Source organism: Mustela putorius, unplaced genomic scaffold (genome assembly GCF_011764305.1).
Source record: "Mustela putorius furo isolate JIRA1106 unplaced genomic scaffold, ASM1176430v1.1 tig00000135_pilon_pilon_pilon, whole genome shotgun sequence".
Taxonomy (NCBI): Eukaryota; Metazoa; Chordata; class Mammalia; order Carnivora; family Mustelidae; genus Mustela; species Mustela putorius.
In genome coordinates this window covers 6,042,923-6,057,743 of record NW_025421292.1, presented here as the reverse complement: position 1 = coordinate 6,057,743, position 14,821 = coordinate 6,042,923, and the positions used below count along the sequence as shown (strand labels likewise).

General features: G+C 40.6%; 1 protein-coding gene across 3 annotated transcripts in view; it reads right to left on the bottom strand.

The window, feature by feature from the left end:
- The window catches only part of SLC17A5 (solute carrier family 17 member 5), a 47,854-nt gene extending 43,220 nt beyond the window's left edge, over nt 1-4,634 (bottom strand). The window contains exon 1 of one of the 3 annotated variants that reach the window (XM_045074788.1): nt 4,421-4,634. In XM_045074788.1, the coding sequence (XP_044930723.1) occupies nt 4,421-4,514 (94 nt within the window). In that variant the 5' untranslated portion in view covers nt 4,515-4,634. The remainder of the gene's footprint in view (nt 1-4,420) is intronic. The other 2 variants (XM_045074787.1, XM_004770726.3) reach the window with 2 other exon arrangements.
- Nucleotides 4,635-14,821: the final 10,187 nt, after the last annotated feature.

Here is a 14,821-nt window from a genome sequence, read left to right as displayed (position 1 = left end):
TTTGGACTATGAGGGCATACCCTATGAAGATGTGGGGAAAACAGCCTGATATTACTTGATAAACTGACCTACAAGTTATGGATCAGGCAACTATGACTTTTTGGGGCAGAATCAATAATCAGAAAATAAAAAGCCAACATAGATGTCACAAAGTATACAGCTATGAGGTTGTAAGAAATATTACAAATATTTGGTCACTACTTTATATAAATGGCTGTTCTTACGTATCAATCAGAAAAAATTTTTTTGAAGAAAGCATGGTGATAAGACAAAATGTGCCTGTGAATCTGGATAATGTTTGAAATTGGTCCAACAAAAGAATGCTTGCATTATGAAGAGAGAAAACATCCATCAAGCATCTGTCACACTGAAGTCTGGTTGAAAGCAAAATCATGCTTGTGTAACGAACAGAGCACCCATCAAAACAAACATCAGTTTCTAAACTATGGTTTAAATTTAGGAATGTGGAGTGGGTGTAGTTGAAAGAACACAGGCTAATTTAGAGAGAAGCAGACCTGGGAATGAATCTCAGTCCTGAATCTCACCAGCCGTGTGTCTTTGGGGGAAGTTACTTAATAGTTTTCATTCTCAGGGCGCCCGGGTGGCTCAGTGGTTGATCTTCTGTCCAGCTCTTGGTTTTGACTCAGGTCATGATCTCGGGGTCCTGGGATGGAGCCCTTCGTTGGGCTCCCTGCTCAGCACAAAATCTGCTTTTCCCTCTCCCTCTGCTCTTCCCCCCACTCACATCTTCTCTTTCTCCCTCAAATAAATATATAAATAAAATCTTGTAAAAAAAAGTTTTCATTCCCAGGTTTCTTGGCTCTAGAATGAGGCAAACAATAACCACCTCACTCGGTTGTGTGTAGATTAAATGAAATACTTTCAGGCAGTTATGATAAGCACTCAGCACAAGTGAATTCCTTTCCTGTTCACCCTGGAGAAAGTTATACCAGTAAGATAAAGCGCTGTAATATATGTGTGTAACAAGGGGCAAAAGAGTCACATTAAACTGTCCATGTGTATGTGTGGGGGTGGGGGTGGAGCTTGGGCTCAGGGAAGGCCTCTTGGAGAAAGAACATTTATACTGAGTCTTCATCCATGAGTAGGAAGTCATCAGGCTTTGAGAGTGGAGGGGTAATTGTCTGGAAGCATCATCCATGTGGAATAAGGAAGAGTCAATCTCATCAATTAGCACATGAAAAGAGAAAATAATAACCCCTTGAGGCAACAGTGAGGAGTGAGAATGATATGCCCAGAAGGCCAGATTTCTGTTGAAGCAAGGATGTGGGTGGAGGGAAGGCTGGTAAAAACCCTAGAATTCCGGGCATTTACTCATTGTGGAAGGGTTTGGCAGTGAGGAGAAGGAAAGAGTACTGAATAATGAGAGGTTGAGACTGAAAATCCATGGTTAGGAGCTCTGACCCACACAGATGGGTGATTTTTCCTAGAGGAGGGTGGGCACTGGACATAGTGAGCCCCCACCCAGCCCAGGAATTGCATTAAAAAAGATTTCCTATTGGGGCGCCTGGCTGGCTGAGTTGGTATAGCATGTGACTCTTGATCTCAGGGTTGTGAGTTCGAGCCCCATGTTGGCATAGAGCTTACTTAAAAAAAAAAAAACTTAAAAAAAAGAAAAAAGATTTCCTATCTAACATGAATACAATATGCTTTGTGTTTAAAATGGTAATATTCAACTGTCTTACTCTTCCTTATGGGTCATTATGTATTCTTAGCTCCCAAATTAATATCTGTTTATGTGAAAACACCAAATTCCATTAAAATGGATCCAGTTACTACTAGTTATCATAACATGACCCAATGATCCAATAATCCAAGGCCATTAGTGTTTGTTCCGTAATATAGTTGCTCTCTACCAGCACTCCATATCTTATATTTAAGACTATATTCACACAAGAAGTATATTTGTGAAACTCAATGCTCATATAACTAAATCCTGAATGTAACCCCCAATAGAATAGTAGAGGCAAAACCCAAAACAAACGAAACAAATCTCCCCCATCAATGAAAAGAAAGCACAGAATGACCTATATTACAAGCTAGAAATCACAAGTTCCAATTCAGGGAGACCATGAAGAATGGGGACAACATTTTGCTGTGTCCAGCTTCTCCAAGGAATGCAATATCCAAATGGTCTTTGTTGATATTAGTGATAATAATAACAGTAATAGTAACTAACATTTACTATGCGCCAAACTCTTCTAAGCACTTCCTATGACCTCATTTAAACCTCACAATAACCCTGTAAGTTAGGTATACCATTTTCCCTGATTTATTGATAAGGAACCCATAGAGAGCTTAGGTAATTGCTAAAGCTCACACACCTAGTTAGTAGAGGTGGGTTTGGCAGTAAAGGACTGGCTTCAAATCTATGATTTGTCTTTAAACACAAAGAAATATTTTAGAAGTCTTAAAACTGAATTTTTCCTAACACAAATGAGCACATTCTTGGTGCAACAGTATTTTGAAAATCCGCTTGATCAAATACAAGACACATGTCATTCATACAAAAGTAAATGTTCACAAAAGGGTGCAAAGTATAAGGAATGAAGAATTCTTATGGTGGGTGGGGACACTTTGCTCTTCCTTGCTTAGTTCCCTCCCTTCTTCCTACCTAAATTAGGCAGAAATATCTATACACTTCCTATTGTTCATCAGTGTTGAGCCTCCCTTCCCCCATCATTTTGGTGCGCATGTCTGAAACCCACCAGGCTGAGTAAAAGCACATTCTCGAGGGGCAAACCATAGTTGGGTTACTGAAAATTCCATCATATTATGTCAGCCTGAGGGGCATTAATTCTTAACACTAAGGAAACATCTTAATTTTAGCTCTCTTAGTAAAGAAACACTATGTATAATTTAAAACCATATCCTCATATGCATGGTGCAATGGGGAACTCTCAAATTTGTAACAGATCAAGTAAAAACGATTAAGCACTTTTCAAATAGGAATTTCTCAACTATAACACAAATGTGGCCACATACAAACTTGGGAATATAACCTCTGTGGCCCCTGGTTGTCTATGTATAAAATGATGCACCACCAGATGGTGGTTAGTTTCTAAGGTCTTTTTACTACTGGAAAATATTACGACCAACATTTTATCAGCCTTTCCTTCCTGAAAATCAAAACTATACACTTAGGCGTAGATAAGGTACCGCTATATTTATTTTCTCAACTGCAACAGAATATAGTAGTCCCCAGGGAATATTTTGATTATGGCGTTTGTTTTTGTATTTCCATACTAGATTATTTTACAGCAGAAGATTTTAGAAATCTAACTGTATGCCACAGAAAAAAGCTCAGTTTATGGAACTAAGTCCAACTTCCAGGTGGAATGTATTTACAGTATTTACACTGCGCGTCCTCTAAAATAAGCTCCCAGGATGCCGGATGGAGAACTTATGTTGTCCCATCTACTGCCACCATCTGGTAATGTGAAAAAACAAATAAAAAAAGATACCACAGGACGATCCTGTTCTTGGGATCAGGAAAAGTCAAATTTCTAATTCAACTCTGTTTCTCATGCACACATCTTTGAAACTATAGAATGCGTGCAGATGGATTTGTTCTTTAGTTTTAATTACTTTTAAAGAAGTTCCATTTGTTAAAGTACTAAATGGAAATATATCTTAATTTCTCCAAATTCGGGGAAGATACGTAGTGAAGCACTTCCTTTTCTATTTGTGGCAAGACCTCTGGCAAATCATCTTAGAGCTTTAGAGCCATTCTATCTTGAAGATAACTGTTTTCTGACTTGAATCGTAGACTGCTACGATGTGACCGTAGACTACCATACGGAAAATCATTCAGGATACTCGCTGGCTTATGCAATAGTTTTCCTTCACAGACGCACAAATGTTGACCTCAGTCCTCTTCGGTTTCAGCTCTCGCCCAAGGGGCTACCAGATTTCCAGCCTGCGGATGACAGCTGCGGAAACCTGGCGGCGGCGACAGGGAGAAAAAGAGCTACCAGCTCCGTCCAGCCCTTTGCCCACCGATCTGCAGGTTTCTCTCCCAGTCTGCTTTTACTCCGGGTCTTCCGCCCGGCCCTTTGGCCATTGATTTACAGGTTCTACTACAATACATTCTTGCACGGGGTCCTCCGCTCGATATTATCGAGAATTGCCAGGAGCCCAGCGCCCGCGGCGCCCAGACCCCGCGGAGCTGCACCTGCCGAGGCCCCACCCGAGCCTCCAGTCCGGCCCGGCCTCCCGGTCCCTGCCCGACCCCAGAGCGGCGTTTGGGTACCGGGGCAGGCGGGGGCTAAGCGGGGCGCTGAACGGACTCCCCCTCCTCGAGTTCCCTTCCTCAAGACCCCTCACGCCTAAGCAGTCCTGGTCCCCTGGCAAAGCGCGGGTATCCTGGCCACCCCCGCCCTGGGACAGCTCCGAGGCTCACCGGCTTCCACCCGCGGAGTGCTCTGCAAGAGGGGCGTCCTATCTGAACCCTCCTCGCCATCGCTCGAGGCCAGGCCCCGAATCGGGGACCTCATGACGCCTCCGGGAAGCAGGAGCGCGATACCGGCAGAAAGGAGAGCCGGGGCCCGACAGCCGAAGGCCCGGGCCGCGCTGGCGGGGCGGGCTGGCGGCGCTAGCACCGCCCCTCCGCTGCGTTCTGTCCCCGCGGTCCCGCCCAGAGGCGGCCGCAGCGACTCCGCCCCCGCCGCCATCTTAGGTTCGGGCAACTGTGGAGGGGGTGGGCGGGGGGAGGCAGAATTCCGGGCGTTGCGGCCTGGTGGGGCGCGGTGGGAGTCGACTCGCCGCCACCCTTGGGTTCTGGGCATGCTAGATCGCCGTCGTTCTGAGGAGCAACGCTCTCCGCTCTTGTGCTCCCTTGTAAAGCGTAGGGGCTGCCCCTCGGGATGAGTGGGACCCTGGAGGCGGCTGCGAGGACTTGAATCCCGTAGAATTAAGGGGAGGGCTCGAGTCGAAATTGGGAAGTAGATGGTGTGTATTTGACGTTAATTCATCAATAGTAAACTATCATGAATATTAGCAATCCTGGTATTATCTAACCGTAACAGCATATTGTTCACGTGGTTTTTTTTTTTTTAAGATTTTATTTATTTATTTGATAGAGACACAACGAGAAAGGAAATGCAAGCAGGTGGAGTGGGAATGGGAGAAACAGGCTTCCCGCTGAGCAGGGAGCCCGATGCGGGGCTCGATCCCAGGACCCTGGGATCACGACCCGAGTCAAAGGCAGACGCTTAATGACTGAGCCACCCCCAGGCGCCCTGTTCACGTAGTTTTTGCGAAGGAAAAACACTAAATGGAAACATACTGTTCCGTCCTAGGAAATGGCTTATTTTGTGGGTCAAAAAAGAAAGCCAGTACTGTCACTTTCATATGCTTCAACCTACAGAGTCCTCTCATGTGTGTGTGTAATGTCCCCCTAGATCTGGTTCGAATAGTAACTTCTGGCATATGCTGACTGAGAAAGGAAAATGGGCCAGTCTGTCTTGGCGGGGTGGGGGTGGGGGTTGGGGAATACGGGGGTGTGGGAGTGGGACAGATGCGGGCCTGCAGTCCTGACCGCAGGCTTCAGTTTGGCTTTATCTTGAGTAATAGCGACCTGGAGATAGGAAAAATAAGACGTGGTAGGTGCCCTTGGGGAGCTCACTGCAGTCGGGAAGACTCACAGGTCAGTAATTTAAAAAAAAAAAAAAGCTTGGTGAGGTTCACATGGGAACAAATGGGTGGGTTACTGTCACCCAGCACAGAGGGTGGTGATTTCTGAAGGCATCCCTCACTTCCCCGAATCAATAAATGCTAGGAGAGTTATCAAGTTAAAATAACAGCAAATCAAGCCATGTTTCCGAGTTAGTGAATTTACCATGTATATTTAAAGTTCTTTAAGGGGGTGGCCCTTTAGAAGTATTCTACAGCAATGCCACTTAAACTTGAAAATGGGTGAAATCACCCAGCAGATCTTTTTAAAATGCAGATTCGGATTTATCAGGTCTGGGGGGGACAGTTAATTTTACATGTCAATCTGGAGGTTGTGTTTGGATGATGTTAACATTCAAACTGGTGAACTCTTCCATAGCCTGGTTTGAGCTTACTCAATCTAAGGCTTGAGTAGAACAAAAGACCTCCTCCCCAACTAAGGAGAAGTTGTCCAGAGGACTGCCTTTAGGCTTCCTTTGCAACCACAAGCTCTCCTGAGTCTCTGGGCTGCTCCATCACACTGCAGATTTGACTTTCCAGCCATCATAATTGTATGAGCCAATTCCTTATATAACTTTACACACACTCTCTCTCTCTCATTCTTTTGGTTCTGTTTCTCTGGAGAACTCTGACTAATACATCTGGGATGGGCCTGAGATTCTGTATTGCTAAGAAACTCACAGGTGACCACATTATAAATAGCAAATTTATAGAGGACTTGGACCAGGGAATAAAGATAAAGATTCCAACAGATTTGAAAAGATTTCAAACTGGAAGAGATCCTTTTTTTCTTTCTTTCTTTCTTTTTTTTTTTTTTTTTTTTTTAAGATTTTATATTTATCAGATAGAGATCACAAGTAGGCAGAGAGAGGTGGGGGGGGGAGCAGGCTCCCTGCTGAGCAGAGAGCTGGATGCCGGGCTCCATTCCAGATCCCAGGACACTAGGATCATGACCTGAGCTGAAAGCAGAGGCTTTAACCCACTGAGCCACCCAGGCGCCCCTTGATAGGTTATTATTAACTGAAGTTCATACTTTATTTAGATTACTTTAGTTTTTACCTAATGTTTTTTTTGTGTGTGTCCTAAGATCCCATTCAGGATGACATAGTACATATAGTCTCTGTGTCTTCTTAGGCTCCAGTAGACTGACAGTTTCTCAGACCTTCCTTGTTTTTGCTGACCTTGGCAATTTTGTAAGGTCGGTTTTGTAGAAGGTCTCTCAATTTGGGTTTGTTTGATGTTTTTCTTATAATTGAATTGGGGTCATGGTTTTTTGGGGAGAAAGACTGCAGAGGCAAAGTGCCATGCTCATATAATTTGAAGGGAATGTGCTGTCGATATAACTTATCACTAATGATTATCACTGGTGATGTTAAGCTTCACCACATACCTGAGATAATATTTTCGGTTTTTTCACCCTATAAAATCACTCCTTTTTCTCCCCTCTTTTTCTATACTTTTCTCTTTGGAAGGAAGTCAGTAGTGCAGCTTACACTTAAGGGGTAGGGTAGTTACTCTCCCAGGTCTTTGAGGGACAGAATCCTTTTTATGGGAGGTTTTTTTGTTCTCCATTATTTACTGATTCATTCAAGTATTTGTTTATATTATTATGGGCCCATGGTTATTTTGTACTTGGGTTATAATCCAACACTATATTATTTATTTTGTTGCTCAAATTGTTCCAGCTTGGTGATTGGAAAATCTTTCAGTTGGTTCCTGTGTCCTTTTTACATGCCTCCCTTGCTGTGTTTTTTTTTTTTTTTTTTTTTTTTGAGCTCTACCTTACTTTCTGGTATAATAAGATGTTCTAGGTTCAGCCCGTATAGCCTCTGCTCCTACCGTTTCTCCAGAATGCGTGATGTTAGAAACCAGGATGGCGCTGGATATATTTCTTGCTACTGCATTGTCATTGATTCTACACCCAGAGAAAGTACTTTTGTTTTGTTTTGTAATATTATAAAGAGGATTTTTAAATAAAAGATTTATTTATTTATTTATTTGAGAAAGAATGAGCAAGAGCTCATGAGCGCAGCAGGGTGGGGCAGAGGGAGAGAGAGAATCCCAAGCAGGCTCCACACCCAGTGCAGGGCCCTATCCCAGGACTCTGAGATCACCACTGGAGCTGAAATCAAGAGTCGGATATAGAGTCAAATTCTCCACTGACTCCACCACCCAGGATTAAAAAATGGACAAAGGACTTGATTAGACATTTTACCAGAGAAGACATGTAAATTGCCAACAGGTACAGGAAAAGATGCCCAACATCACTGATCATGGAAGAAATGTAAATCAAAACCACAATAAGATATCAACTCACATTGATCAGAATGGCTATCACCAAGAAGACAAGAGATAGTATTGGTGAGGATTGGAGATAAAAGGGACCCTCAGGCACCGTTGGTGGTAGGAATGAAAACTGGTACAGCCAGTTTGTGGAAAACAGTATGGAGATTCCTTAAAAAATTAAAAACAAAGCTACCATATGATCCAGAAATCTCACTTCTAGGTATATATCTCAAGAAAGTGAAAACACTATCTCAAAGAGATATCTACATCCCCATGTTCATTGCAGCTTTTTGTTTTGTTTTGTTTTGCAGCATTATTCACAATAACCAAGATATAGAAATAATCTAAGGGTTTATCAATGGATGACTGGATAAAGAAAATGTGAGAGATATCCATCTATCACATATATATATTTATATATGGGATATGGAAATAAATATGGAATATGAATATGGAAGAATATGGAATATTATTTAGCCATAAAAGAAGGGAATTTTGCCTTTTCTTACAACATGGACAGAACTTGAGGGCATTATACTAAATGAAATAAGTTAAGCAGAGAAAGAAAAATACTATATCATGTATGTTCAGGATCTAAAAAAATTGAACTCCTAGGAATAGAATGATGGTTGCTAGGGGCTGGGGCAGTAAGGAAAATAGAGGAGATGTCAAAGGGCACAAACTCCCAGTTATAGGATGAGTAAGTTCTGGGGCTCTAGTGTATAGTATGGGGACTCTAAGTAACAACAGTGTGTTATATAATTAAAAACTGTTAAGAGTAAATCTTAAATGTTATCACTACACACACACACACACACACACACACACACACAAAGGTAGTTATGTAAGGGGATAGAACTGTGAACTACCTTACTAAATACATGTATCAGATCATCAAAAATTGAACACCTTAACCTTAATATAAGTCAGTATCTCAATAAAGCCGAAAAAGTTTCTCCTTTTCCCTGTATCATCTATATGTACCTCAGTGTTGTCTCCCTAAAATGCAGATCTGATACTATTACCCTAAAAAAAAAAATAAAACCCTTCAATGGCAGCTTATTGCCTAGGTCTTCACATTTTTTGGTTGTGTACTCCATCAATAAAAATTGGAAATATGCACCCAACATGTATTTTTCTTTTTTAAAAAGATTTTATTTATTAATTTGAGGGAGGATGAGCTGGGGGGAGGGCAGAGGAAGAGGGAGAAGCAGACCCACTGCTGAGCAGGGAGCCCATTGCAGGGTTCAATCCCAGATTATGACCTGAGCCAAAATCGGATGCTTAACCAATTGAGCCACCTAGGACCCCCTGTATTTTTTTTTTTTAAATCACACATGGACACACAGACACATGCACACACACACACTGCACCCATCAAACACTCAAAATGTAAAAAGATGAGAAAAGGTAAATATAAATAGATGTTCTGATTTTTCATTGAAAAATTTTGCTAATGCTCTTGGGTGAGTGGGATCACTTTGGAGACCATTTGTCTCTAGGATAAAATCTAAATTCTTTGGTATAGAACATGAGATCCTTACAAACTGGCCTGTTGCCAGTCTCATTTTCAACCACTTCCTGCCATCTGCTCTGTGCTTTACACATCAGACTACTCACTGAGCCTTATACATACAATGTTTTCCTTGTGTTGTTCCCTCTACCTGTTTGCTTCTTTTGTGTATAATGAGTTATTATTTGTCCGTAGACTAAAATCTCATCTTTTCTTTAAAGATCTCTTGACAATCTCTCCCTTTTCCATTTCTTATTATAGCAAACTGTACTAGAGTTATCTAAGGCAGTCTAATAGTGTGTGTCATTCCATGAAAACAAGAACCTTGACTTACTTATTTTTCGTTCCCAGTCCTTAGCAGAGAAAATAGTCTAAAAAATATTTATGAAAAAAAAATTTATGGAGCTTCACATTATGTGAGAGGCCCTGTTCTGGTTGTTAAGAGGGTATGCAAGATGTATAAACATGGTTTCTGCCTTCAAGGAGTTTATAAGTAAAATGTACCTTGAAGGAAATATTTCTTAATTATCATCCAAGAGAAGTATAAATATTTCTCTAACAATTATGAAAATTAGAGGACATAGCTTTTATTTATATTTTCTAGAGAGCAAGTGGTATATGACAAATATATTCCAGAGGAAGAGGAATAGTATTTTTAGGAAGGAATTTAAAAAATGGATAGTCTGGACATACTTTCCCATATCCTGTTAACTTTAGGCAGCTGTACTGTCAGATATCCTTGGATAGTGATCAAGATAAAAACAAAATAAGATAGGTAAATGTGCAGCTTTCTGTCACGTTTATATGCTAGCATGCACTCAATTGTTTTCACAGCAGAGTTAAAATTTCCTCAGTGCTTTATAACCTAACAATTGGGTAATTCTTGGAACATATCCACAGGGACCTGGGTGTTATTATAACCACTTGTAAAGGGGGAACTGGCTGATGGCAATTGAATGAAGTGATTTGTTCAAGATCAGTGAAAGCCACTATTACCATTCCGATGTATTCCCTTTTCAGGTATTCAAATCCTAGGATATTGTATCTCCATAATTTCCTTAATTTCCTACACCTTGTATGTTAACTTTCTATCTTAAAACTTTCAAGTACAGATTCACTTAGCTGTAGAAGTCATTTCAATGATAAGTATATAATGTGTGAAGTTGTCAACTGCTGATTACAAGTTATATGACATTTTCTTTCTCAATCTTTCATTTACTTGCTATGGGGAGCTGAAAAAGCAGCCTTCTTTAAAAAAAAAAAGATATAAATAATGTGGCCTCTGTGAAAAGCCTGGAAAAGACCAACCGATATAACTTATACACATGCAAAGAAGATATGTCATAGTTTTGTCTCTTTAACTTCAGGGAAATTAGACCAAATTTTGCAAATGTCATGGAATACCAGTGAAGCAGATAGTAAATCAGCTGGCTAAACACACAAGAAGCACAAGAAACAGAATGACCTTCAGAAATGAGCTAAAAGTGCATGCAAAGCAACTTAAAACTGAATGACTCAGGCGGATTAGAAGATTAACGTTCAAATCTGTTCTTCTAACCAAGATGTCTAGCCACAGCTCTGTTGAGTCAGCCCTTCCTGGTCACCCTTTTGGCCAGAATTCTGTCTACACATACATTCATATTTTCTAAGGAAAAATATGCTGGCTTAGAAAATAACTTGTTTCATAACAGAAAAGAAAATCTGAGATCAATGGACTCATCACAGTAGAAAATGCTAGGGCATCATGATAACCTACTAATTAATACAGCAATACCTTATTTTTCCAATGGATGTGTTTCTAAAGTTTTATACAAAGTCAGCCATATTTAAGATGACACATGAGAGTTTGCTATTTTTAGAGAAACCATGATTAATCCTTTTGTTGAGGGATAGCTGAATTTTCATTTTTTTATGTACTCTATTAATAGGAAACACTTACACTAGTTTTTCTCTTCCAGAAACTTAAGGAGGGAAAATAGCAGTTATGTTTAAATTATCTTTTTAATTGAGTTCCTCAGGAGTAAAAATTGCCATCAGAAAATCAGTTGTAATGCTAATAAATCAGAATATTAAAATTCAATCCTTCCTATTTAAAAAAGTTCTGAAAGAACTGGTTACTTCATGTTGGTGAGATGATTCTAATTCCACCAGTAGTTTCCTTTTCATGCAAACAAACAACAAACAAACAGCAAAGAATAGAAATCCAAGGACCAAAAAAAAAAAAAAAAAACCAAAAAACAAAAAACAAAAAAACCCACTCCTCTGTGGAATGTGATCGATTTACTTCCCCAACCCCAAATAAAAGCCCACAGTAAGATACATAATTAATGAGCTGTGTAGAGCCATCCTTACACATAAAACAAAGCACCTAAACCAGGTCTCAGTTTAACTTACAAGATGTGGCTATAAAATAATGAGATTTTATAAAAGAGAAAGATTTAAGACTAGGCTCTTAAGATAAGAATACTTAAGAATAAGAATAAGAATTCGGAAAAGTTCCGAAAGTATTTTGAGGGATTGAGAAACTGGAGAAAAGGTTTTTAATCTTTAAAATTTTATCTTTCCTTTTCCATTAATGTGTGCTTATTGGAAACAAAAAAACCCAATAGTCTCTTGCATTATTGTCACATATTGCCTTTCATGTAGCCAAAATGTCAGCTTAGCTACAGTGAGCTCAAGAGAGGCAGACCGACCCCTTATAACACTTTTGATGGAGAAGGACACCAATGAACTGATAAGGAAAAAAATATCTTTCGTGGAGACAAGTTGGGGCTGTGGGGAGCACTTTGACCTGAAAGAGAAGAGATGATCAGAGTAAAGCCAGAAACTAGGGTTATTAATTTCTTTTTAGATGAAATTAAATAAAATTAGATTTTATTTTATTTTTAAGTAAGCTCTCTGTCCAACGTGGGGCTCGAACTCATGACCCTGAGATCAAGAGTCACATGCCCTACTGAGCCAGCCAGGTACTCCAGGGTTATTCATTTTTTAAAATAACTCTGCCAACAGTGCCTGCAAGCTTGAACTTGTGGTAAAAACACACCTACCTTCACTTCCATCCAGTGTGATAAGAAATAGAAGAAATTAATATTCAGTACCTGTTGTGTGTCAGACACCACAGTAACACATGTTATTTAATTATCAAGGTATTTGTAGGTCTTAGTATTAATTTTCTCATTTTATAGCTAAGGAAATTTGAGCTCAGTAGAGGGTAACTTTTTTAAGCACAAGGATTAGAACATGTGTTTGTCTTACCCCAGATCCCCCATGCTGTCTTCCTGTGGATCATCTGTGTAACCTCTTATCTGCAGGGTGCTAAAATTTGCCTGGCTTAGCAGTTAGTCAAGGCTCAGCATCTGAACCCATGAACAGTGGGAAGGGGCTGTGGATGGGGTTAACTATCATGCTAGAGAGGCCTCAGCCTTAGAACTAAGGAGGCCAAACTCTATCAAGCCCAAGGGTTGGAAATGGGAACCCCAGAGGGTTAGAAGGTTGATAGACACAAATATGAAAAAAACAAGGATAAAAGGACTTTTGAAGACAACTTTCTCTTAAAAAGCTCCAAGTGGCCTATAAAGGATATTTTTTTCTTTTTTAAAAGATTTTATTTATTTATTTGACAGAGACAGCGAGAGAGGGAATACAAGCAGGGGGAGTGGGAGAGGGAGAAGCAGGCTTTCTGTGAGCAGGGAGCCCAATGTGGGGCTCCATCCCAGGACCCTGGGATCATGACTGGAGCTGAAGGCCGATGCTTAAAGACTGAGCCACCCAGGCACTCCCTGTAAAGGATATTTTTGAAAACAATACTCAGTCTCAGTCCATACAACGGCGTATCCAAAAGTGGTGCAGATTTGGACTGGGGTAGGGTGACTGCTGACCTCATTACTTCTTTTTTTTTTTTTTTTTTTAAAGATTTTATTTATTTATTTATTTGACAGACAGAGACCACAAGTAAGCAGAGAGGCAGGCAGAGAGAGAGGAGGAAGCAGGCTCCCTGCTGAGCAGAGAACCCGATGTGGGGCTCGATCCCAGGACGCTGGGATCATGACCCAAGCCGAAGGCAGAGGCTTCAACCCACTGAGCCACCCAGGCGCCCCTGACCTCATTACTTCTGATGGCTTTAGTTTGATCTCAGAGGCATTGTTCTTACTGTAGACATTTTCTGATTCTTAAGGCACAGGAATGAATAAATTGAATGCTATGATGCAGGTTTAAGGCAATTATATCATAACTTTGTAAATCTTGGAAGGAACTATCAGTGATAGCTTCAGCTGTGTCTCAGAGTCACTGTTTACATTGAGGTTCATAGTTTATGTACGGGTTCACTTTTTGTGTTGTACAGTTTTTGTGTTGTACATTTTGCCAAAAGCATAATGTCAACATGTCAACATGTATCCACTGTTATAGTATCATAGAGAATATAATTCAGTATCATGCAGTGTCACTGCCCTAAAAACCCTCCATGTTCCAGATATCTATTCCCACTCCCCCTCTTCCTCAACCCCTGGCAACCAACGATCTTTTTACCATAGTTTTGTATTTTCCTGGATGTCATATAGTTGGAGTCACATAGTAGTCTTTTCATGCAGGCTTCCTTCACTCAGCAGTAAGCATTTAAGATTCCTTCGCAACTTTTCTTGCCTTGATAACTCACTCCTTTTTATTGTTGAATACTAATCCATTGTTTTGGTTGTAACACAATTTGTTTATTCAACTATCGAAGGACATCTTGGTTGCTTCCAAGTTTTGGCAGTCATGAATAAAGCTGATCATATACATACAGTATTGATGAGGGATAGATGCAGAACAATTTTCACCTTTAGCCCAGAAGGCTGACTCCGCATGGTCTGGATAAGGATCAATAGGAGTGAGCTGCTACATTCTTAAAGGGTCTCATGACTGCCTGTACATCTTGCCGGGAGTTAATATTGAGCTGAATGATAAGCACCGAAGAAATCTTGCAAAAGTGGTTTTACAAGTAGAAATTCGAAGAACAATTTAAGATCTAATACTCCCTGCACATCCCCTCCTCCCTGAGCACTAAGCATATAACCACCAGCTTCATACAGCCAAAGGGCAGCTCTTTCTGCCCATGGGTCTTGTCCTGTGCTACTTAAATCAAAGTTGTACTATAAAACGTCTCAAGAAGTCTTTCTTGACTATTCATTCCCAATCCCACACTACTAGTGGGTTTTTCTGTGGACATTAGTTTTCAGCTCATTTGGGTGAATCTCTGGGAGCGTGTTGTTGGATCCCATGGTAAGAGTATGTTTAGTTTTGTGCCAGCATTTGGCGGTGTCATTGTTTTGGAGTGTGGCCATTCTAATCGGT